General features: G+C 42.8%; 1 protein-coding gene across 1 annotated transcript in view; it reads right to left on the bottom strand.

Annotated features, from left to right (window-relative positions):
* Positions 1 to 15,287, bottom strand: part of LOC134732334 (uncharacterized) — a 57,835-nt gene extending 42,548 nt beyond the window's left edge. The window contains exons 1-2 of the mRNA XM_063616516.1: positions 15,034 to 15,287; positions 2,563 to 2,668 (exon numbers count right to left, since the gene is read on the bottom strand). Of these exons, the coding sequence (XP_063472586.1) occupies positions 2,563 to 2,668; positions 15,034 to 15,063 (136 nt within the window). The 5' untranslated portion in view covers positions 15,064 to 15,287. The remainder of the gene's footprint in view (positions 1 to 2,562; positions 2,669 to 15,033) is intronic.
* Between the last annotated feature and the right edge of the window lie 10,364 nt (positions 15,288 to 25,651).

Consider the following 25,651-nt stretch of genomic DNA (forward strand, 5'->3'; position numbering starts at 1 on the left):
GGAGAGATTTCTTTTAACTTCTGGATCAATACATCTCTCAGTCTTTGAGGATAGGCTTCATGTACGTATATTAGGGTAAAAACCCAGCCAGGCAGTTTACAACTCTTCGTTTCCATTCGCTTCCTGTTTTTGCAGTCTCACCATCAGCCTGAGGTGAGAGCTTAGGAATTTTTCAGGTCTTTCCTGAGCATGTGCACAACCCTATGCATGTATGTGGATTTCTAGACTCCTAGGAATATGTTGGAGCTTTCCAAAGCCCCGGGGACATTTTTTTCCCCACCTTTTCCTTTTAAGCTTTTTGGTTACCTCTTATTTTCCCTATTGGTATCTACCACCTCAGGCAGCAGTGAAGTTAAGCAATTCCCTCTGGATGTCTTCAACAAATGACCTCAGAGACAAGGCTTTTCACACTGGGAAAGCACAAAGTCAGGTACATAAAGATAGCCTTGCAGGGAACATTCTGAGAGGTCAAATAATGACAATTCTCAAGGAATGAGGCATGGGAGGAGATCCAGTCCTGTTCTGAACTCTCTGGGGGCTACCAGGCTGTTGATTTTCATCTTCACTGTGGGCAGCTGGTTTACAAAGCTACCACAGAACTGATGTGAGGAAAGATGAGAATAGGGAAACTTTAAATGCCAGAAAACTCACTGTTCTTACTTGAACGCAGCCTTTTTTATTGAATAAATACTCCTGGATTGCTGAAAACCTTTGGTTAATTTCCACAGTTCTGAAAAATGTTGATTTAGAAAAGTTTGGGCCAGGTGTGGTGGCTCACACCTGGAATACCAGCACTTTGGGAGGCCGAGGCAGGTGGATCACCTGAGGTCAGGAGTTGGAGACCAGCCTGGCCAACATAGCAAAACCCTGTCTCTCCTAAAAATACAAAAATTAGCCAGGTATGGTGGTGGGCGCCTGTAATCCCAGCTACTCAGGAGGCTGAGGCAGGAGAATCACTTGAACCCAGGAGGCGGAAATTGCAGTGAGCCAAGATCACACCACTGCACTCCAGCTTGGGCGACACAGTGAGACTCTGTCTCAAAAAAAAATAAAGAAGGAAAGAAAGAAAGAAAGAAAGAAAGAAAGAAAGAAAGAAAGAAAGAAAGAAAGAAAGAAAGAAAGAAAGAAGTAAAGGAAAAGTTTGCCTCTTTCTGTTTATTTTTATGGAGGAGAGGAGTTGTGTAGAGTCTTACTCTGCCATTTTCACTGACATTACTTAATCTCACTGGTTTCTGGTCTTATTATTTTTCTTGGCACTGCTTTAGATGCGTTCCACAAATATTGATATGCTATATTTTATTTTCATTCAGTTACATGTATTTTTCCTTTTGGGATTTCCTCTTTAACCCATAGATGATTTAGAATTCTATCATTTTATATCCAAGTGCTTAGAGATTTTCCTATCGACTTTCCATTACTGATTCCTATCTTGACCCTATTATCTTCAAGAAACTTACTTTGTATGATTTTAAGTCCTTTAAGTGCCTTGAGATTTGTTTTGTGGTCCAAGATATGAATGATCTGTCTTCATGAATGTTTCATGGGTACTTAAAAAGAATGTGTATTATTCTGTTGTCTGGTTGAATGGTCTTTAAAAGTCAATTAGCTCTTGTTGGATGGTGGTCGTGTTCAAATATTCTGCATCTTTGCTGATTTTCTGTCTAGTAGTTCTGTTAGTTGCTGGCAGTGGGGTGTCTACATTCCCAAGTATATCTGTGGATTTGTCTATAAGTCTACAGTATATTTGGACATTTAACTTATTATGGTCTACTGTTAATGATGTTTTACCACTTTAAGTGTGGGAACCTTACTTCTACTTATCCCCTAAAAATATACATATAATTCTTTGATATTTCTTATACAGACATTGAGTACCACATCAATGGTGTATGATTTTTGCTTCAATGAGTACATATTTTTTAAGAAACTCATGAGGGGCCAGACAGGTGGCTCACACCTGTAATCCCAACACTTTGAGACGCCAAGGCAGGTAGATCACTTGAGGTCAGGAGTTCCAGACCAGCCTGGCCAACATGGTGAAGCCCCATCTTTAATAAAAATACAAAAATTAACTGGGTGTGGTGGCGGGCATCTGTAGTCCCAGCTACTCAGGAGGCTGAGACAGGGGAATCGCTTAAACCCAGGAGGCGGAGGTTGCAGTGAGCCGAGATGGCGCCACTGCACTCCAGCCTGGGAGACAGAGCAAGACTCTGTCTAGAAAAAAAAAAAAAAAACTCTTGAGGAATGACATAGTCTATTATATTTAGCTCCCTCACCACTTTGTGGTTTGATTTTTTTTTTTTTTAATTCTCTCTAGATGCTTGCTATGGATTGGATATAGTTCATTTGTCCCCATCAAATCTCTTGCTAAAATTTGATCTTCAATGTAGCAATGTTGGATGTGGGGCCTAAAGGGAGATGTTCGGCTCATGGGGGCATTCTTCACGAATAGACTAACGCCCTCCCTTGGGGGTGAGTGAGTTCTCATCCTTATTAGTTCCAAATAACTGATTGTTTAAAAGAGCCTGGCACCTCTTCCCCTCCTCTCTTGCCTTCTCTTACCATGGGATCTCTGCACATGCTGGCTCCTCTTCACCTTCCACCAGGAGTGGAAGCAGCCTGAGGCCCTCGCCAGATGCAGACGCTTGTACCATGCTTCTTGTACAGTCTGTAGAACAATGAGCCAAATAAACTTATTTTCTTTATAAATTACCCAGCCTCAGATATTCCTTTATAGCAACATAAAACAGATTGAGAAAATACTTCAAGATTTTTTTACTTGCCTTTAGTTTTCAGAGGTTTGACTATAATGTGTCTTGGTGTAAAATTCTTTATCTTGTTTGATATTCCCTTGTTTTCTCAAATATGTTGTTTTATATTTTTTCCAAAATTGGGAAAATTTCATTTATTATTGCTTCAATTTTTTTTCCATATTCTTTCTCATCTCCTTCTAGGATGGTAATAATATTCATGTTAAATTTTTTTCATTATAATCCCTGAATCTCTGTTCTTTTTCTTTTCAATTTATTTTCTCTGTGTTGTTCAGACTGGGTAATTTCTATTGTTTTATCTTCAATCTCATTGATTCACTCATTTGTCATATTTTTTCTGACATTGAGTCTACTGAGTGAGTTTTTAAAACATTTTTGCTGACTGTATTTGCAGTTCCATAATTTGATTTCCCTTTGGTTCTTTTTAAATCTACTTTATATATCTTACGAGGTTATCAATATTTTCATGTGTTTCAAATATGTTTATAATTGCTTGTTGAAACATTTTTATGTTGGCTGCTTCAAAGTCCTTGTCAAATGATTTCAACATCTGAGTCATCTCAGTGTTAGCAGCTGTTGACTGCCTCTCTTGCTCAAATTGTGATTTTTCTTGATTGTTGGTATGATGAATGATTTTCAATTATATCCTGGACATTTTGGTTGTTAACATTATAAGACTCTGAATCCATTTAATATTTTATCTTTTTTTGTAGCAGACAGTCACCCACTTTAGGTGTAGCATGCAGGTCAAGCTGTAAGTGGGTTTTCAGCTGCCTCCTGGGTCTTGCCGACACCATCCTGACAAAGGTTAAGCTCATACTGCCTATTAGTGCCTGTGAGTGGGATGGAAGTGCAGCAACCCTGTTAGCACCAACACACACTGCCTCTTTGTCTCCAAATGGGGTATAAACTCAGCTCCCTGCCAGACCTAGCTGACACAGAGGCAGGAGGACAGGGATGGCTGACTAGCCCTGCCACAAACTGAATCTTTCCATTGTCTTGATGGTAGGTGAGGGGGTGGATGCTCAGTGAAGCTTACTCAGCCCCACTGAAAAGACCAAATCAGGAAAATTGGAGTACTGTCTGCTTTCACTGGGTGGCAGATGGAAAATTGGCTCCCTTTTTGGACCTTCCAACACCACTCGGTGGGTAAATCAGAGTTTCGCTCCTGCTTCCTTGGGGCTGTTAGGGGAGATAGAAGATGAGCTTCCCATTGGGCCAGGTGGGAACCTTGGGTGGGAATATTTTCTCATTGGTCTTTTGCTGGAACAGGGCTGATATTCTATTGTCTTTTGTTTCTCTTTTCCTGATCATTCATTCAAGGGGAATAGGCTTTTTCTTGGAGCCTTTTCTCTCCCTTTACTGTGCTTGCTGGTGGTTCCAGGTTGTAGGTTTCATCAATGCTCCATTCAAGATAGATGGAGGCAGAAAGGAAACCCAGGGAATTCACCACTATGTTGTTCCCCAAATCCCAAAGCCCTTAGTCAATGTAACTTCTTTCCACCTGTCAGAATTTTCCTAAGCATGTTTGTTGCATTCTGTGCAGAGCCTTTTAGTTGCAAGAGGAAAGACCTGGAAGGAATGCAGCTATTCCTCTTGGCTGGAATCAGAACTCTGAAATTACTTTTTGTGAAGATCTGTAATGATGTGGGAAATGCTTAATGTTACATAAATAAGAAAGACAGAATTTTCACATTATGTAATCTCGACCCTGTAATGCATTTCAAAGCTGGATAGAGATATGCCACATTGTCAACAATGTTTATGACTAGGTTGTGAGACTGGGTATAATTTAAATTATCTTCATGTTAATATTTTTCTTGCATATCCTAATTTTTCTACAGGGTAAAAAAAAAACCCTCTTACAATTCAAAGACATGTTTAATTAAACACCCTTTATATGCTGAGCTATAATCGCCCCTTTTCTTACTTTTTTTTCTATTGGTCTAGTTTTGCCTCCAGGAAATATACAGAATAAGTAAAACCTCTTTACTCCTGACACCCCACAAAACACTCAAAGAACTCTAAATTTATTTCGAATAGGTAAATATGAGCCTCTTCCTCAGATTATCAGTTTCTTCATACTAATATCCTATTATTTGTAGCTTCAAGGGCATTCTTCTTGAAAAACAAAGTGGAAAAAAACTAGGAATTGGGTCATGCCCTTGTTCATCTCCCTAGACTGTTAGCTGCCTTTCATCTACACACCATAGAAACCTGCTCACCTCTGTTAGGTCACTGGCAACCTGGGCTGCAACTGTGGGTTCTGTTTCCACCCCTTGTGAGCTCCAGTCCTATATTCTTCTCTGTACCCCCAACACTTAGCATAGTGCCTGGCACGGGATAGGCACTCTATAAAGGTTGAATTGGATGGATGACTGGATGAATGGATGGACACAAGGAACAAATATTTGTTGGATAGATGGATTAATTAATTAATTAATATCCTCAGTCAATGCTGTACCACATGATTCTCCCAGTGGGATCACTTTCTTACTCCATGCCTTAACGTTTTCCATAAGCCTCTTGTGTGTATACAGCTATAATCTCACTGAAATTTACCTTCAACAAGTCCCCAACACCCTTCAAAATGTAAGTTTTATGAGTCATACTTTTTGCTGTTGTTGTTTAATTTTGTCTACGTATGTGTTTCAATTTTTTTAATTTTTAAAATTTTATCTGTATAAATTTAAGGGGTATGAGTGCAGTTTTGTTACATGGATGTATTGTATAGTGGTGAAGTCTGGGCTTTTAGTGTACCCATCAGCCAAACAGTGTACAAACATTGTACCCATTAAGTAATTTCTCATCCCTCACCCTCTCCCTCTACCCTCTGTCCTCGCCAATCCCCACTGTCGGTCATTCACACTCTATGTCCACGTGTATATATTATTTAAAAGCTCCTATTTATAAGTGAGAACATGTGGTATTTGTCTTTCTGTTTCTGAGTTGTTTCACTTAAGATAATGGCCTTCAATTCCATCCATATTGTTGCAAAAGACACACTTTCATTCTTTTTTATGGCTGAAGAGTATTCTGTTGGGTATATATACCACATTTTCTTTATCCAATCACCACTGATGGACACTTAGGTTGATTCCATATCTTTGCTACTGTGAATAGTGCTGCATAAACATGCGAGTACATGTATCTTTTTTATATAATGATTTTTTTTCCTTTGGGTAGATATCCAGTAGTGGGATTGGTGGGTCGGATAGTAGTTAGTTCTATGTTTGTTCTTTGAGAAATCTCCATACTATTTTCCATATGAGTCCTGCTTTTAATCTTTCATCTACTTTTATTGTATTTAGCAGGTAATGAGATTTTTAAGAACAGAGTTTTTGAATTAGTTGGAATATTTCCATCACGTTCCTGAGACTAGCTAGTCAAATAATTAATTTTTTCTACCCACCAAGGCAAGCCTCATCAAATTGAGGCATCTATTTATTCATCAAATGGCTATGAAATGAGTGCAGATTAAAGAGACAACTTTTAAAGGCTCAGAATCATTGACTGACCAGTGAAACACCCTAGTAACATTCAGAGAGTGAACAAGATACATCACAAAAAGGGTCACATTCCTGAAGCAGCTGAAGTTTAGATTTTTGATATTATCTTCAAATAAGGCACTCTACACAGTCACAGAGATACCCCAAATAGCATAATGACAGCATATTGTGTGTTCTTTTCAAAAAAGCATTCCTTTGTTAAATTAATGCATGTAAAATATGCCACATTTTTATAGCCCTGTTTTGGAATTTTATCTTTTTAAAGATATATCAGGAACCTCAAAAAATACAAGTACCTGAGGGTCTTTCCTGATCTCTGTGGATCAGGAACCAACATTCTTTGCGATGTTGATTACAATGACTTGGAATAATATGTCCATCGTTACCGTAGTTTGTCCTTCTAGGATAGTGAACAAATGGAATAGTCCTGGGTGGAAATTCATACCAAAGAAGAAGTAATTATACTTCCCTGGCTTCCTTGGCCCCATATTTGCTCCGAGGGGTGCCCTTTGGTTTCATAAAATCTCCAGGATGTAGAAAGATTGAAGTATCTTTGCAGATTTTCATCAGGTAATCTCTTTCTGAAGAGGCCTATAGTTTTTTGCTTGTTTTATGTGAACATAAACACAAGTTCCAGACACATTTTTCATACTCCAGAGCAAACCCTGTGCCTCACAAACTTCATGTAATGAAAGATATTTTCAGCTCCAAATGCCATTGTTTTTGTTTAAGAGGAAAATAGTGTTTTTTTGGAATAGTTTGGGCTGTTATTGAAATTGACCTGTTGGGAAAAGGTGACTGAGCCCAGAAAACTTCACCTAGATAAAAATAACCAAAATACTTTTCCCAGGTAAAGCAACCTACAAGTGCTTTTATATTAATGACCGTTGTTCATAAGAGTCAATAAATTATTCAGCTTTTTTCCAACATACTTGCAATTGAGGATATCTTTTTTCAATCTTTATCACTCTGAACCACCTCATAAAACTTCAATTTAAATACATTTATCATAATGCATATTATGTATTCAACTTAATTTACTGAGGGCCTACTAAGTGCCAGGCATTGCTCTAGATGCCCATGATACAGCAGTGTCAAAGGCCCCATTCTTACTAAGATTACTTTGAGTGGGCAAGAAAAACAAAGAAAGAGATAGAATATGTCAGGCAGTGATAAATGCTATGAAGACAATGAAGGAGTGAGAGGCAATAGAGAGTGACAGGGGTATTCAGGTGAGAGAGGGAGGGAGCCATGTGGAAGTTGGGAGGGAGAGCATTCCAGGAAGAAGAGCTGGCAGGTACAAAGGCCCTTTCATGGGTGTGTGCCTGGCATATTCATGAGATGTTGCCAAGGAGGGAAGTGTGGTTGAAGGGCCATGATAGAGCAGAAGGAAGAGGGGAAGGAGAGATATCCAGGGTTCAAATCAATTCAGGCTTTTGAGGACATGGAAATAACTTTGAATTTACTCTAAATGTGAGGAAAAGCCACTAGAGAGGGTTGGGCAGAGGCATAACATAAGCTTATATTTTAAAAGGGTCACGCTGGTTGCCAGGTGAACAATAGATTAAAAGGGCCAAGAAAGAAACAGAGAGACCAAGTTGGAAGCTCTTGCAATAGTGTAAGTGAGAGATGATGATTATTTGATCAAAACTGGTATGTAAAGGTGGTGAGACATGGTCAGTTCCTGGTTATATTTTGAGGATAGAGCAACAGCTTTCCGATGTATTGAATGTAGGGTACAAGAGAAAGAAAATAGTCAAGGATAACACCAACATCAAGAGTTTTGGCCTGAGAAGCTAGAATGGTGAAGTGGCCATTTGCTGAAATGGGAAAGTCTGAGGAAAGTGCAGGTTTGGAAATGAGTCTTTGGAAATTAAGACTTTTGTTTTAGACATATTAAGTTATGAGGCCTATTGGAGATCAAAGGAGAGTTATAAAGCAAGCTGCTGGAATACACAAATTCTTACTGCTGAAAATTGCACTGAAATTAAACATAAACTTATCTCAATGTTTCTCAAAGTATATTTTTCATGTTGCTGGTTTTGTACACTATTGAACAGTATTACATTGGGCTTCCATTTCTGACCATGATGGAGCCACTGATGCCAGAATAATCCTCCCTCCATAAACAACTACAAAACTGGACAAAGTATAGAGGAACGGTTTTTTTTGCAGCGAACAACGGGCAACACAAGACTAATCCCTGACAGAAGGGAAACTTACAAGGTGAGTCTCATGACTATCCAAATATCTGCCTGGGGAAAGCTTTCCAACTAAATGCAGCTGAGAGCAGGAGTCCAACCTGAGCACTGTGGTCTGTCAGCTGAGGAGGCAGAAATGATAGTTTGGGTCAGCCAAGACAGCTGGAATCTGTGGCGGGACATAGCAGAGGAGGGAGCTATGCAGAAAGGGGACCCCAGTAGTCCACATGGGGAACCTCTATGAATCTGTTGAAGGATGAGCTGTCCACGTGCAGAGCAAGACCTCCTGTGGCTCACCAGACAGCAATTGCTATCATATTGAGAGTGGAACAAAGATATTAGAGGCTGAAAAGTACTTGACATTAGGGTCCAGCCTGCCAGAGTGAAGAGACCTTGTTCACACCTCATTGACACCCGTGGCATCCAGATGAGACACGGGAAAGCCTGCTCCTTAGGAGCAAGAACAAAGCTTATTAAAGAAGGGGCCTTAGATGCAAAGTGGCCCCAAATGCCACAGGGACTAAGAAACCAAATAATGAGGCAGACCAAATTCAGCTTGTCAGTAAAAGGTGTTTTGTTAGGAGAATTTACAAAAAGAAGCATGATCTTAGGTGTCAGCAAGACAGGTAGATCTCTGCACTGCTAGTCCCTAGACTCAGGGATTACATGCCTTAGGGAGGGTGGGGGGATGTGCTTTGTGTAAGACAACGAAGGACAATCCTCCAGAACAGGCAAGAATGCCATCTGTGTCAAAGCTACACTCTGTGTTATGACACCAATGTGGACATGTTCTTCCACCAAGGACAGTAAATAAAGTAGGCATCAGAAGGAATTTACAGGACTGGGGCTAATCAGAAGTCAACATGGTGGATTAGTATCCAAGATGGAGTCACTTCTGTCTACACACGAGGCCTAGAGTAACATCTACTCTAAACCCGTCCTATCAAAGTCTAAAGTCGAATGGTTTTAGAACAAGGTTCACACGGGATAAAGAGATTGGCAAATGAGTCCTGCCAAGTTAGAAGGGCTTGGAAAGTGTCTTGAACTTTCCATATATCTGCACTAACCAAGTATAAAAATTAGTCTACATAAATTCACATTGATTAGACACTAATAACCCTGTTAAAACAAGTATCAACACTTTTCAGAGAAAGAACAGAAACCGGTGTTCTCTAAAGTGCACTATCACAATGTCCAATAAACAATCAAGAAGGGCTAGACATACAAAGTAACAGGATAATGTGAACCATAGTTATTATTGTTTAAAAAGCAGTCAATTGAAAGTAAACCTAAAATGGACCAGATTTTAGGATTAGCAAAAAAGACTTTAAAGCAGCCGTCAAACTTCCGTTCATAGAATTAGAGCAAAATGTGGTCTTGGTGAGTGAACAGGTAGGGAATCTCAGCAGAGAGATGAAAACTATGTAAAATAAAAATTCTTGAAATGAAAAAGCTAAAGTGTTATTTGGGAGTTAAAAAAGGATTCTGTGGACAATTAAAATGGGAAACTCATGTTTAAAAAGATTTAAATGGGTTGACTGACTGCAGTACTTCTTAACACCTTTAGTATGCTACACGCATGGTGAATCTCTAAAAAAAGATGATAAGATACAAGGCTTGCCACACATTTGACGGCAGAACTCAACTCGCCCAGAGACAGTAATCTGCAGAACATAATTGAGACTTGGACTTTATGCTTGGATATCTTCCAGCTGTGCCCACTCTCTGACCTGCCATGCTCTCCCATATTGCCACACCTCTGAACCTTACTTCCTCTGCTTTGAAACCCTTTACGCTCCCACATTTATCTGATTAACTATTCATCTTTCAAAACTTATCCTAACCATCTTCATCTTTCTGAAGCCTTCCCCAGCTCCCTCTCATAGAATTGGCCACTCCTTCTCCTGAGATTCCCAAGCGCTTTGTAGAAACATCCACTGAGTCATCATTTGCCATGCTGCAATATAATTATATGTTTACATGGCTCTTCTTGTGACCTCCTTGTGGGGACTGTCACCTCCTCAAGAGCAGTGACCAATCTGATTCATCTAGATGTCCTCAACACACAATATAAGGCCAGGGATTGGCAGCATCATAACTGTTGAGTGAGCAATGTCTTACTTCCAAAGATGACAGCCAATGGAAATCAAGGATCATGACCGAGATGATCCACCCTGCAATATTTAGCAGCATTAAGACAAGTCACTGCAATCCTCTGAGGCACAGTATTTCATGATGACTAGGAGCACAAACTCTGGGGCCTGATGGCCAGGGTTCATATCTACACTTTATCACTTGCTATCTGTATAACCTGGAGCAACGCATTTAACTCCCTTTAGCCTCAGATTCCCCATCTGGAAAATGAGGATAGTAGCCTCCTCTACCTGATAGGATGTGTGGGGATTAAATGAGATAATTCATGTAACAGAGCTACCAAGCCCAACACATAGGAAGCACTCAGTGAGCAGTGGCTATTTATGTTATTACCTTTTCCTGCTTGTCACCTGCCTGCCACCACCTCCCCTCCTATGTTCAGTCACTTATCAGCAGGCTCCCCTCTAGCTTCCTTACCCCTGACCTCCTGCCTGTCACTATCACCCATGACCAACACTTGTCCAGCCATTCATACCCAGGGGCAGCCTGAGCTGCCAGCATGCACCCATCCTCACATGTACCTCCAGGGCTGTATGCACAGGCCCAACTCATCCCTCAAGGCCAGATTGAAGCTGAGTCTGCCTGTGAAGCTTCACCAACCCTTGGCCTCTCCCTTCCCTCCTGTAGCATTCGTCTGGCCCACGTGATGAGCATGTGGCCGCGTACCCCCATTGTTTCACATAGGCCAGAGTTCCTCCCTCAGAAAGGTGATAGTCTTTCTGGGCAGAGGCCTAAGCTCATTCCATTTCCTTCTGTGACTGGCTCCTAAATTCAAGACCCAGGCAAGGGCCATGGCAGGATACTGAGAGTGCAACAGCACATCACGCCATCTCTATAGATGTCCCTTGGGGTCGCAATGATGAGATAGCAGGAGTCCCACAACCAGCTGCCTCCAGAGTCCAGGCAGCAGGTTCTATGTGAGATCTTCAAGGTTTTAGATAACTAAACCTTATACTCAGTGGTGTGATGTTATCTAAAATGGTTTGATGATCTTGGGCTGCATGAATAGAAGCTCAGTTTCCAGGACAAAGGCAAGGGTTTTGTGTCTTCTCAACTGGTGTGACATTGTGTTTCATCCCTGCACACTGATGGACTGTTGTAGCAACACCAAGAACACACAAAAAAGGGAAGCACCAACGTCTAGTAGTCTAGAAATGACCTCTGATGGGGAACAGCCAGAAACATAAGAATTTTCCATTAAGAAAATATAATCATGTGATGTCCTTTAATAAAGATTGTTAGGGTTTTCTTTTTTTAACCTTAAAATCTAGCATTCGTAGTGATGTAGCTACAACATCCTAGCAAGCCATTGTTACTGTTTTTTCAAAAAAATCAAATTGCCATCTGCTTAACCTTGTTGATAAATTTATTTGGAAATGTGCTTTCTTCTTCCTTTCTCCCATCCCAATCTTAATTATAGAAGAGCCAGCCCACAGTACTCTCCTCCAATCAGGGCTCTAAAACACTATGAGCTATCTCACACGAAATGTGAGGTCTGGAAATCGGTGGGAAGAATAGTCTGTAAACTGAGCATTCAGTGTAGGAAGACAGTGAATATTATCTTGAAAAACTGGAATTATGTTACTGAAGAAGTATAAGGTGACTATTCATGTCCACATGAGATCGTAAGGAAGAGAGACTCAGCAGACACAGCCAAAGGCGGGACCCACTCTGCAAGACCTAATGATGATTAAACAGTCTGAGAGGCTTAAGATGCTCAGAGAAATAAAGGAAAGGACAGAATCCACAGGGCAGGGAGAGGATGTTGGGGAAAATAAGGAAGCAAATAGAAATAAAATAGATAGCCATTAAGGTTAAAACACTCCGTAGGCAAGTTAAACTAGATGACTAAATAGAGGACTTGTAGTTTGGAAGATGATTCTAAGGAAATCAGACCAAAACACAGAGAAAGAGCAGAAATTATGGAAGTGAAATCAATGTAATGTGAAGAGTAGAATGACAAATTCAATATAAATCTAAATAGGGATTTGAAGGAGAGAATAGGGAGAGTGAGGGAGAGGCAACATATTGAAGAGATAATGGAGGAGCATTCACCAGAATTGAAGAAGGGTGAGTGCTCCAACTGAAAAGGCACACAAATTATGAGCAGGATACATGAAAATAAATCCACCTGCAGTCGCACCACAGTGACGCTGAGGAGTGTTAAATACAAAGACCAAATATTAAGATTTTCTTAAGAAAGGGAACTAATGTAAGTTACTGAGAAGCTATATTCTGTCTTTTCTGCTGGGCTGGTGGGCTGGTGGCTGGTGGCTGGTGGCCGGTGGGTTGGTGGGCTGGTGGGCTGGCGGGCTGGTGACAGGTGGGTTGGCGGGCTGGTGGGCTGGCGGGCTGGTGACTGGTGGGTTGGCGGCCTGGTGGGCTGGCGGGCTGGTGACTGGTGGGTTGGCGGCCTGGTGGGCTGGCGGGCTGGTGACTGGTGGGTTGGCGGCCTGGTGGGCTGGCGGGCTGGTGACTGGTGGGTTGGCGGTCTGGTGGGCTGGCGGGCTGGTGACTGGTGGGTTGGCGGCCTGGTGGGCTGGCGGGCTGGTGACTGGTGGGTTGGTGGCCTGGTGGGCTGGTGGGCTGGTGGCTGGTGGGTTGGTGGCCTGGTGGGCTGGTAGGCTAGTGGCTGGTGGCTGGTGGGCTAGTGACTGGTGGGCTGGGGGGCCGGTGGCTGGTGGGCTGCTGGGCTAGTGGCTGGTAGGCTGGTGGACTGGTGGCTGATGGCTGGTGGGCTAGTGGCTGGTGATCTTCAGCTTCCAGCCAGAGAATGCAGCAAGAACTGAGAAGTAGCCAGTTACTCTCCAACTGAAGGTTAGGCTACTTGAGTGAGACATTTTTTTTTTTTTTTTTTTTTTTTTTTTATGAAAGAGTAATTTTTTTTTTTTATTATACTTTAGGGTTTTAGGGTACATGTGCACAATGTGCAGGTTTGTTACATATGTATCCATGTGCCATGTTGATTTCCTGCAGAAGAAGGTGGTGATTTCATCCAAACCACTCTGCAAGCCCTCGTTGTTAAGATTTGTTGATAACGTGGGTTGGGCTTTTACTCTTTAAAATGTGTGGACGTGCATGTGCGTGCATGTAGGGCAGTGGTGTCAGGCATCTTAAATTATCTGCAATCCATCTCCTCTTTTTTTAGTAATGGACATAAAAGGATAATGAAAGTCTCCCAAAGCAAAAGTTCTCAATCCTGGCTGCAGGTGAGAATACACTGATGCCCAGGCGGGCCCATGTTTAAACTCTCTGGAGCGTGACATCAATGATATAGACGAATCTGTGTCACGAGGCCTCCTCCTCTGTCCATGTCCTGAAGGAACTTAGCCAGTGTGCATGCAATACGTGTCAACTGCCTCTCTGAGCGTCAAGTCCCGTGAGGGTCCTCGAGCTATGATGGGGTTGCTGGTCCCCTGCGTTCTCCACCCTCTCGTAATCATGGTTGTGTCCACTGCATGCCCCCAGTCCTGTTGTAAACTTAAGCCTCACCACAGGCAGGGAAGAAAGATACTTTCTCTTTAGACAACTGACTCCGGTAAAATGTAAATATGACCTTTGGGAACTGCTAACCTGACCACCCAAGTGTTGATTCCAATAAAAAGAATATCTTCATCATTTTCACTTGCAGAATTACAAAGAGATGACAAACATCGCGTTCTGTTTTAAACATCGTCACCCAGAAAGCTTTACCCCAGCTTTGGAGTCAGAGTCTGCTGGGATGTACTTGTTGAAACCATTTCTTTCACATGTGAGAGGCTGCACAAATCCCTGTGGTTTTTGGACCTTCAGTTTCTTCATCAGTAAAAAGAATGAGGGGGCTGGACTGGACTTTTGGCTTGTGGTCAATGGGATACAGGGTTCGGACCTCCAGGAAACTCTCCAAATCAGGGCCTTTGCAGATAGGACCCAGGCTTTTGTACTTTAAGAAGCCCCCACAGATGACACTGCCATACACTGCTGGCTACTGACCTCGATTACTTTAATTCCTAACATTTTCTATTAAAACCCCCAGTTTGTAGACAAAGTAAAACAGTGTCTAATAACAGTGCTAAAAATTCCCTCACAAAATTTTAGTGCTATGATTCCATTTAAATTGGATTTTTTCAATTATTAAGATAAATAGTTAATTTATAATGAAAGAAATCCAAGTACCAATGCTGTATTAACCAATATGGCTCTAATATATATATACTCATCATTTAAGTGAAACAAAGTACTTGGGTTAGGAGGAATACTACTAAGAAATGCCTTAGTTAGGAAATGTTCTATAACATTTATGATGAAAAAAGGGCAGCGTAGGAGTCTCCAAGCAAAACTACCTCATTTCATTACCAAATCATCAGACCTGAGAATCAGGTCTTACATCAGGGATGAGAATAAAGAACTGAAACTTACCCTGGAATTGAGAACAGAAACTGAAGCCATGGCTAAAAAGCAGAAGATAGCTGTAGAGAAAGCACCTTCTTGTCATAGCACCCAATGGGTGAGCAAGGAAGAACTGACGAAAGGAAAATCCTGGTGGGCGAGGCTCAGGGTGCCGCCGACTACTGGTCTCTCTGGCCTGGGTGGAGAGGCAGGAGCACTGTCTCAGCATCTGAGGTTGAACCAGACACTACACCCCAGCACAGGCAGGGCGCACCTCAACTCCCACCCCTCACCTCTGGGCAAAGGTGGGGCAGGACTACAACTCTAAAGCTATTAAGTGCCTCATCCGGACAAAATCAAGCCTCAGAATAGAAACTGAGTTGACTTATAGAAAAATGAAGTTGTTTTTCCTTGCACATTTGTGGACTGGTACATATATATCCCTGCCACAGAGTCGCTGTGGTCGTTACCTTTGTTTAACTCTGCTCTTTGGCTCAAATGGAGATCTTGGCATACCCTGAGTACCTTCCTGCTCCTTCTTTTTTTTTTTTTTTTTTTTGAGATGCAGTTTTGCTCTTGTTGCCCAGGCTGGAGTGCAGTGGCGTGATCTCGGCTCACCGCAACCTCCACCTCCTGGGTTCAAGCGATTCTCCTGCCTCAGCCTCCCGAGTAGCTGGGATTACAGGCATGTGCCACCACCCCGGCTAATTTTGTATTTTTAGTAGAGATGGGGTTTCTCCATGTTGGTCAGGCTGGTCTTGAACTCCCGGCCTCAGGTGATCCTCCCGCCTCGGCCTTCCAAAGTGCTGGGATTATAGGCGTGAGCCACTGCACCCGGCCTTCCTGCTCCTTCTACTTCTTCAAGTATAGATTGCTCCTTCCTCCCTCCATTAGCAGTGGGATAATTTATTCATTCACTCCCTCATTTCATTCATTCGTTCTATAAACACTACATGTCAGAGACTACTTCAGGCAACAGAAGGGCCTGGGGGCTCACGCCTGTAATCCCAGCATTTTGGGAGGCCGAGGCGGGCGTATCACCTGAGGTCAGGAGTTTAAGACCAGCCTGGGCAACATGGTGAAATTTTGTCTCTACTAAAAGTACAAAAATTAGGCAGGTGTGGTGGTGGGTGCCTGTAATCCCAGCTACTCAGGAAGCTGAGGCAGGAAAATCGCTTGAACCCAGGAGGCAGAGCTTGCAGTGAGCCAAGATCATGCCACTGCACTCCAGCCTGGGCAATAAGAGTGAAACTGTGTCTCAAAAAAAAAAAAAAAAAAAAAAACAGAAAGAAGGAAGGAAGGAAGGAAGGAAGGAAGGAAGGAAGGAAGGAAGGAAGGGGAGAGAGAGAGGAAGGAAGGAAGGAAGGAAGGAAGGAAGGAAGGAAGGAAGAAGGAAGGAAGAGAAAGGAAGGAAGGAAGGAAGGAAGGAAGAAAAAGAAAGAAGAAAGAAGAAAGAAAGAGAAAGAAAGGAAGGAAGGAAGAGAGAGAGAGAGAGAGAAAGAAAGAAAGAAAGAGAGAAAGAAAGAAAGAAAGAAAAGCAGAAAGAAAGAGAAAGAGAAAGAAAAGCAGAGAACAGGACAAGTTCCTTTACTCCTGAACACTACATTTTGAAGGTGAGCGACAGACAGTAAACAAATAAATATATAATGTGTCTAGTGGTGACGAGTGCTCTGAAGATAAATATAGTAGGGAAAAGGAATGAAGAGAGACAGTAGGCAGATGCTATTTTAGAGGTGGTCAGGGAGGCCTCTATGTTGACCTGACATTTGAGCAGAGAGGTCTGTGAACTTATAAAAATGCTTTATACACAGGATAACCACAGATAATCAGCCAACTGGCACAGCAGGGGAACTATTCCCTCAGCAGTACACCCAGAGCCTTGTCACAGTGTAAGGCTGAATCAAATGACCTCTAAAAGAGATGTAAATGCCACCTGGGTATGCATCCCCACTGAAGAAAGAGAAACTGACCAAAAATAAAAACTGGTAGCCGTAGAAATGGGCTCCCACAAAACAATGTTCCTGTAAACATACATTGAATTACTTATCAAAAGAATAGACTGACAAAATCTAAATACCTAAAACTATCCAAAGAGTATTTCCCAATCATGTTTTTCCTTATACTGCATTGATCTGAAAATGTCGAGGAAAGGTTTAGAAATGCATGCTCCCCCAGGCACAGAGGCTCACTCCTGTAATCCCAACACTTTGGGAGGCCAAGGCAGGAGGATCGTTTGAGGCCAGGAGCTCCAGACCAGCATGGGCAACATTGCAAGACCCCATCTCTACAAAAAAATTTAAAAATTATCAGGGCATGGTGGCATGCACATGTAATCCCAGCTACTCAGAAGGCTGAGGTGGGAGGACCCTTGAGCCCAGGAGTGTGAGGCTGCAATAAGCTTTGATTGTGCCACTGCACTCCAGGCCAAGCAACAGAGCAAGACCTCATCTCTAAATAAAAATAGAAGTTCAAGGTTGCAGTCATGTTCTGAGATTCCACAGAGACACACAATACAGCTTATGGAAGGCATCTTCTCAACTGCAAGTGAGAAGCAGAAGGTGTGTGGAGGGTAGACAGTGAGACTTTATGGTCAGGCGGGCCTACGTCAGAATGGAACTGAGACAGGGATGTAAAATAGCTTGCCCGAAAGCACACAGCCAGTGAGGCAGGAAGCCAGCATTAAACCTCAGGCAAATCTCAGGGGAATTATGCTGAGGGAGAAAGAAAGCCAATCTTAAGAGGTCACATACTAATTCCATAACATTCTTGTGTAACATTCTTGAAATTATGAAATTATCAAAATGGAGAATGGGTTCCAGGTCAGAGGGGTAGGGAGGGAGGCGGCTGAAGCCATAGCTGGGTAGGATGAGAAGCCCTGTGGCGATAGAACAGGTCTGGGTCTTGATTGTGGTGGTGGTGTGATACCAAAATCTACATGTGATACAGTTGCACTGAATTAAATACACACACACACACGAATGTATTAAAGCTGGTGGAATCTGAAAAAGCTCTGTAGATTGTCCCAATGTCAATTTCCACGTTTCAGTAGTGTTCAGTAGTATGCAAGATATTATCCCTGGGTGAAGCTGAATGAAGGGTACACAGGATTTCTGTTTTTATTTCTTACAACTGTGCATGAATCTATAATTACTTCAAAATAAAAAGTTAAAAACCAACCAAACAAAAAGCAACTCAGGCAGTTGTAAGCTTGAGCCTAAGCCTTAACCATGATGTAGGGCCAGTAGCTGTGAAACTTTTATGAATCAAGAGATTTTTTAATTAAACAATATAATATTTAACAATTTCTATTATCCTGCAATGTTTTCTTTATCTTTTTAATGGACAAGCAAAATAAATCTAATTTAAAATAGCTTTCACATGCATGTATTAAGTATTTTATCTAAACCCTTACTTTCTCATAATATAGCCCACATAAAACATCCCAATTCAACATAAGGGGAGAAAACACCTTCTAAAATATCTGCATTTCTTTCATAAGTCCCCATTAAAATACAAACTTCTGTAGATAGAAAAGTAATCACGAATCAAAAGCTTTAAAATAATCCTTGGCCAGGTGTGGTAGCTCAGGCCTGTAATCCCAGCACTTTGCGAGGCAGAGGTGGGCAACCCCGTCTCTATTAAGAATACAAAAATTAGCCAGGTATGGTGGCGCATGCCTGTAACCCCAGCTCTTCAGGAGGCTGAGGCAGCAGAATCACTTGAGCCTGGGAGGCAGAGGTTGCAGTGAGGTGAGACTGCGCCGCTGCACTCCAGCCTGGGCGACAGAGCAAGACTCCATCTCAAAAAATAAAAAAATTAGAAAAAATAATCCTCAATGTCCAGTGCCATGGACTGAACTGTCCATGTAGTACTCGCGCGTTTCTACTGCATTTGTGGAAGGCTGTAGGGAGAAAGGAGTGCCTTTGCTCAGCGTACCTTCTACAAGTGTCCCCCAAATCCACAGTAAAAGTAACATGCCTTTTGTTCACCTTTGTTTTGATTTTTCTGAAATTTTACATTTTAGGCTCTGGAGGATACTATATCGTATGTATAGCAACAATCTATGCAAACTGTTATGCTTAACTGTGGGAAAATGTGTTTTTAAACTAGCATTTACAAAGCAAATTTGAGATAGCACAGGACGGTGACCTGGCTCTGCAGAGACCACAGGCAAGGAGGCAGAACAGTCTGGCAAGACTGTGATCTGGGAATGCAAACCTGGGCCTGAGAAGGAGGAGGGGAAATTCTGCCAGAGAGGCCTGGGAGCCCTGGGGAACCCGAGAGCAGGGAAAGGACCAGCCCGACCCATGAACTCCTGGGAAGAGCTGGGGAGCCAAGATCCTCTTGGCCCCAAGCAAAGCAGCTTAGGGACAGTCACAGGGCACAGGCCTGGGGGGCTGCACCTGCAGCTCTGGAAAACCTGGCTCTCCTTCACTTCCTCTGCCTGCCCCTTCTCCCTTCCTATAATTGGAAGAGATTGCTTGAGAAAAAAATTAAATAATGTTTTCATTGTAAATTTGAGAATTTATCAATGAGAAACATTTTCTGCTCTTGGGCCTCAAGCAGCTGCATGGTCTGCATCCCAGTACCTGGGTGCCAGGTGATAGTGACAAGACCTTTGATGGGTATGGTGCCAGAGCAGAGCTCAGGAGAGGATGACTTGAGCAAAGATTTGACATGTAGTTCACTTCCCTTTCCTGCTTTTTAGTATTTGTATTTGATTCTAGATTTTCCTATTAAGTACCTGTAATCCCAGCACTCTGGGAGGCCAAGGTGGGAGGATCACTTGAGTTCAGGAGTTCAAGACCAGCCTGGGCAACACAGTGAGATCCCTGTCTCTGTGAAAATAAATAAAAATTAGCTGGGTGTGGTGGTGTGTACCTGTAGTACCAGCTACTTGGAAGGCTGAGTTGAGAGAATCAGTGAGCCTGGGAGGTGGAGGCTGCAGTGAGCCATGATGGCGCCACTGCAGTCCAACCTGTGCAACAGAGCAACACCCTATCTCAAAAGCAAAAAACATAAAAAGGGTAGGGGGAATAGGCTTTCCGATTAATTTCTGATGAACCCCAAAATGGGTTACTGTTAGTGATTTTACAGCCTCCAGCAGTCAGTGCAAAGACTTTCAGATTCCTATGTGTGAGACTTAGGCCTGGTGGGTATAATATGTGGGGGAATCGGCCAAGCTCACAGTGATCCTCTCACTGCCCTTGTTACCTACAGGAATAGAAGAGCACCCAGGGCTCTGGGTGCACCGAAATACTCCACCCTCAGCCCCACCCTCTCCCAAGCACAGTTGGTGGGCCCTGCCTCTACTTCCTGCAACTGAAAATGAGTCTGAAATTCTGGTTCTGTCTGTTCTGTGCAGACTGCAGCTAACATGTTTTATGCCATGGGGATGGAGTAAGAGGAACACACATCTTCAGGGACAGGACTGAAGCTGATGAGAGGCACATACAGAAAAAGTGTCCGCAGAGACGTTCCTTTTCCAAGTGTTATCCTTTTCTGGGACCCAGCCACAGCCCCCTTCTCAGGACTCCATGGCACACTTCCTTTTCCTCATGATAATGTCTACCTTTCTGGCCAATCTGGTCTGAGTCCATTTTTCTCACCTTCCAAGGAAGTGTCCCGCTGAATAGTGGGGGAGTCTGCAGGGCCAGCGACTGTGCTGTTTTGCTCAGCACTGTATCTCCTGTGCTATTACATCTCCTGGCATGTAACAGGGGCTCAGTGAGCATATACTGAGCTAATGCATGAATGATACACTGAGCATTATATGCCCTGTGTGGGACAAACCTTCAGGAACAAGCATGCCAGAAAAGAGAGCTCCCCGCTTGGTGGGAATGGTGGAGGGATGGTGGGGACAGCTGTATGAGGAAAGATATTTAGAGCAGGAGCCTCACTGGTTGACAAGGGAGTGCTAAGGTGTTCATCTGTCATTAGTATCCATCCAAAACCTTTTAAACGCCTTCTTATTTTGATGATTCCCCAGGTTGTGAACTCACCTTCAAGTGTAGAATCCAGATCCTACCCTTCCCAGCCTTCCTGCCCACTGGGATGCAGATTTGTGATTGGGTTCCATCCATCAGATGAAATCAGTGTGAGATGCCAATTAGAAGCCAACTGCAAGAGGAAATGGGCAGGGCCTAGGCCCCCATGTTGTCCATGTGGTGGAGGCCGAGGCAAGGTGGTTCTGAGATCTTAGATGTTCCTTACTAGGTTGATTCCATGAAGAGATTGTGGATGCTGTCCCTAAAAGCTCAGCCCAATATGTGCCTTCAGCCATTTTAATGACTGTGATTTTTCTAATAAGGTCCCTCTAGTTTAAACTACAGAGAGAATATAGGATAGAGAAGCTGAAATCTTTATCATGAGGACAGAGCTGAACATCATGTCCAATAGTTGAGAGGAGATCCAAATTTCAAGAATAAAGAATGTTAGTGAAGCAGTCAGCCAGAAACTGATCTTTTCAAACAACCAACTTTTCAACTAAGTGATATTTCTCTATTCTCTTTTCTATTTCATTAATTTCTATTCCTATCTTTATTTTCTTCTTTCCATTTATATGAGCTTAATTTTCTGTTTTTCTAGCTTAAGGTAAAAACTAAGTATCACTTTAAGCTTTTCTTCTTTTCTAGCATAAGCATTTAAAGCTATCCTATTCCCTGTAAGCAACGTCTGAGGGAACATCTCACAAATTTTGACATCTCAAGTTTTCATTCTTACTTTCTAATCACTCTGTGATTTCTTCTTTGACACATACATCACTTTACAATGAAGTGTTTTGTTTCCAAACAGAAGGATTTTCATTTTCCTGGTATCTAATATTGATTTCTATTGTAATTATGTTGTGGTCAAAGTGCATACTCTGTGTGATTTCAGTCTCCATAAACTTCCTGGGGACTGTTTCATGGCCCAGCATACGGTGTGTCTCAATGAACCCGAAGCAATGGAGAAGACTGTGTGTTCTGCTCTTCCTGGGTGAACATTCTATTACCATCAAGTTAGCCAAGTTGGTGGGGAGTGTTGTATAAGTCTTCTCTGTCGTTAGTGATTTCTGCCTACTTTTTCTATTAATACCAAAAAAGGAGTATTAAAACTGCCACCGTAACCTTGGATTCATCTAGAGCTCCTTTCATTTTCATTAGTTCTTAAGATTTTCATTTTATTTTGAATATTCACAGCTTCTTGTATTAGCTACCTATTGCTTTGTAACAAATCACTCCCAAATTAAATAAACTTAATTACCAGGAGTTTGGATGTGGCTTAACTGGGTGCTCCCGGCTCAGAGTTTCTCACAGATCTGTAATGAAAGTGCCAGTCTGCTCTGCAATCACCGCCAGGCCCCCACGTAGCTTCCCAGCTCACCCGGCCTCAGGGCTGCACTGGCTGTGGGCTAGAGGTGCTTCTTGACCTCTCCACAGGAATACCCTAACATGGCATCTTTCCTTCCCCAGAAGGGGGAGAGAGACACACAGAGATTTTTATTATTTATTTATTTATTTATTTATTTATGTGATGGAGTTTTGCTCTTGTCGCCCAAGCTGGAGTTCAGTTGCGAAATCTCAGCTTACTTCAACTTTGGCCTCCCGGGTTCAAGCAATTCTCCTGCCTCAGCCTCCCGAATAGCTGGGATTACAAGCACCCGCCACCACGCCAGGCTAATTTTTGTATTTTTAGTAGAGATGGGGTTTCGCCATGTTGGCCAGGCTTGTCTTGAACTCCTGACCTCAGGTGATCCACCTGCCTCGGCCTCCCAAAGTGCTGGGATTACAAGCGTGAGCCACCGCATCAGGCTGACACACAGATTTTTTTAAAACTAACCTTGAAGTAAAAACACACCACTTTAGCTATATTTAATTCAATAGAAACGTTATTAGCTTTGGCCCACACAAGGGGTGGGGGTGGTTACAGAAGAATGTAGAGATAATCGGAGCTGTCTTACAGGCTTCCTACCACACCCTTCAAGGCACTTGGCAAAGAAAGCAACCTCAATCATATATATATCTATATATATATACACATATATATGTCATTGGAACTACATAGTTTCATATATATGTAACTATATATCTAGTTATACATATATGTAACTACGAAACTATATATGTATGTAACTATATATATATAAAGTCCAGTTTCAATGGCATCCATGGAAATGCTGAGCAACCAGTTCTTGGCAAGTTGGGGCTCAGGGCACTTCTGTTACAAAAGTTCATAGTCGTGTAAGCTTCACATTTTACATAATTCAGATTCATTGTCAACATCCATATTTCTTGGAGAAATTGTTCAAAAGAATCTGGTTGGGCCAATGTGGGAAAGGAGTCCATGGCCAATTAACTATGGCAGGGAAGGCAAGACCATGAAGAACAAGCCTGTGTGCCAGAGGTCCACTTCCGTGGGCAGGGGAGCCGTGCACTCAGAGGGAGAACAAACGGGTGATGCACCAGACTTCATCCTGGTGATGCTTACAGCCTGCATCTCTGATAGGAAGGGGCTGGCAGCAGCTGGAGCTGAGAGCAGGCTGCTCAAGGGAGAGCAGCTGTGATGAAAGCAGGGGCCTCAGGAGGCAGCGAGGAGCATTTGCAGCAGCTCTCAGGTCACATCCTAGGCCTGTGTCTGGCTCAGGCTAATGCCTCACACGCTTCTGCCTGCCTCAGAGAAATTAAAAGTCTGTGTGTACCATGTTAACGAACAAAGGAACTTTAGTGTCCTACCAGGGTCTCAGACTAACCAGAGAAGAGGAAATTAGCTCAGAGCTGGACTCAAGCCTTCTGTGCTAACCTGTGCAAGCAATCATGGCCTCAGGAGGTTCCTGAGCACTGTCTCTTTAGAAGACAAGAGCAGGTGGTCCTGAGGTCCCACTAAATGCTGCAAAGCATGGGCACCATCAGCTACCACTGTGGGCTAAGATTAGTTGATTCAGACGTTTGGCAAGTGTGAAAATTCTTTGGAGGAATTATTTCCTAGGGCTTGATGCACTCTCAGGCAGGCCCCACCTGCACCAGCAACGGACTAAGATCCTTGCTAGCCATCTCTAGTGGAGCTTCATCTAGATCTGAAGTAGCTGTAGGCCTATCATTGCTTTTTTTGTCTTTTTGAACTTTTTATTATGGAAAGTTCCAAGCGTACCTAAAAGTAGAGGGACTAGAGAGACTAACATAATGAACTTCCATGCGTTGATCACCCAGTTTCAATAATCACCAACTCATGGCTGATCCTCTTTCATCTATAACCCCACCCACTGTCCCCACCCACCCTGCAGATTATTTAGAAATACATCTCATTATATCATTTGATTCACACTTCAGCATATATTTCTGAAAGATAAAACAAAATTAAAAAAATCTTTAAAAACCTCTACAAAATCCAAAATAGCCATTATTACACCTAAGATGATTAATAAATTCTCATCAGAAGTATAGTAGAGGCTGTGCTTGGTGGCTCACACCTGTAATCCCACACTTTGGGAGACTGAGGCAGGAGAATCACTTGAGGTCAGGAGTTTGAGACCCGTCTGGGCAAGAAAGCAAGACCCACCCCTCCCAATACCCCTACGCCCCATCCCCCACCCAACACACACAAATTTAGCTGAGCTTGGTGGTGCAGGTCTGTAGTCCCAGCTACTCAAGATGCTGAAGTGGAAGGATTACTTGAGTCCAGGAGCTCAAGGCTACAGTGAATCGAGATCATGCCAGTGCACTCCAGGCTGAGTGACAGAGCAAGACTCTATGAAAGGAAGGAAGGAAAGGAAGGAAAGGAAGGAAGGAAGGAAGGAAGAAAGGAAGGAAGGAAAGGGAGGCAGGAAGGAAAAAAGGAAGGGAGAGGAGGAGGAGGGAGGGAAGGGAGGGAGGGAGAGAGGAAGGAAGGGAGGGAGAGAGGAAGGGAGGGAGAGAGGAAGGAAGGGAGGGAGAGAGGAAGGAAGGAAGGAAGGAAGGAAGGAAGGAAGGAAGGAAGGGGAGGCAGGAAGGAAAAAAGGAAGGGAGAGGAGGAGGGAGGGAGGGAAGGGAGGGAGGGAGAGAGGAAGGAAGGGAGGGAGAGAGGAAGGAAGGGAGGGAGAGAGGAAGGAAGGAAGGAAGGAAGGAAGGAAGGAAGGAAGGAAGGAAAGGGAGGCAGGAAGGAAAAAAGGAAGGGAGAGGAGGAGGAGGGAGGGAGGGAAGGGAGGGAGGGAGACAGGAAGGAAGGGAGGGAGAGAGGAAGGAAGGAAGGAAGGAAGGAAGGAAGGAAAAAAAACAGTATTCATATATTCCCTGTTACTGCTTTTCTTAATATATAGACTCTAAAAATTAAAATTTCAATTTCCCCAACTGCTTTTAAAAACATTCATATTTCATTGGTGACTATAACAAAAAGGTATAAAGGCAACAAACAAAAATGTATAAATGATAGAAACTTAAATCTGCTCTTTACAACTTGATAATTCATGAGAAAATGAAAATAGTTTCTATCATCCTTTCTCAGGCTGCTGTTTTTTATTTGTCTAAGAAGAAAAGAAAATATGTCAAACCCTATGGTAGTCACTAGGGCTGTTCACAGATGGGCCCACTTCCTTCCCTCCAGCCAACGGGAGGATTGAACTTCCCCGGTACCTTGAAGTTTGGTGTGGTCATATGACTTGTTCTGGCCAATGAGTGTGAGTGGAAGTGATGAA

The sequence above is a fragment of the Symphalangus syndactylus genome, chromosome 14 (assembly GCF_028878055.3).
Source record: "Symphalangus syndactylus isolate Jambi chromosome 14, NHGRI_mSymSyn1-v2.1_pri, whole genome shotgun sequence".
Classification (NCBI taxonomy): domain Eukaryota; kingdom Metazoa; phylum Chordata; class Mammalia; order Primates; family Hylobatidae; genus Symphalangus; species Symphalangus syndactylus.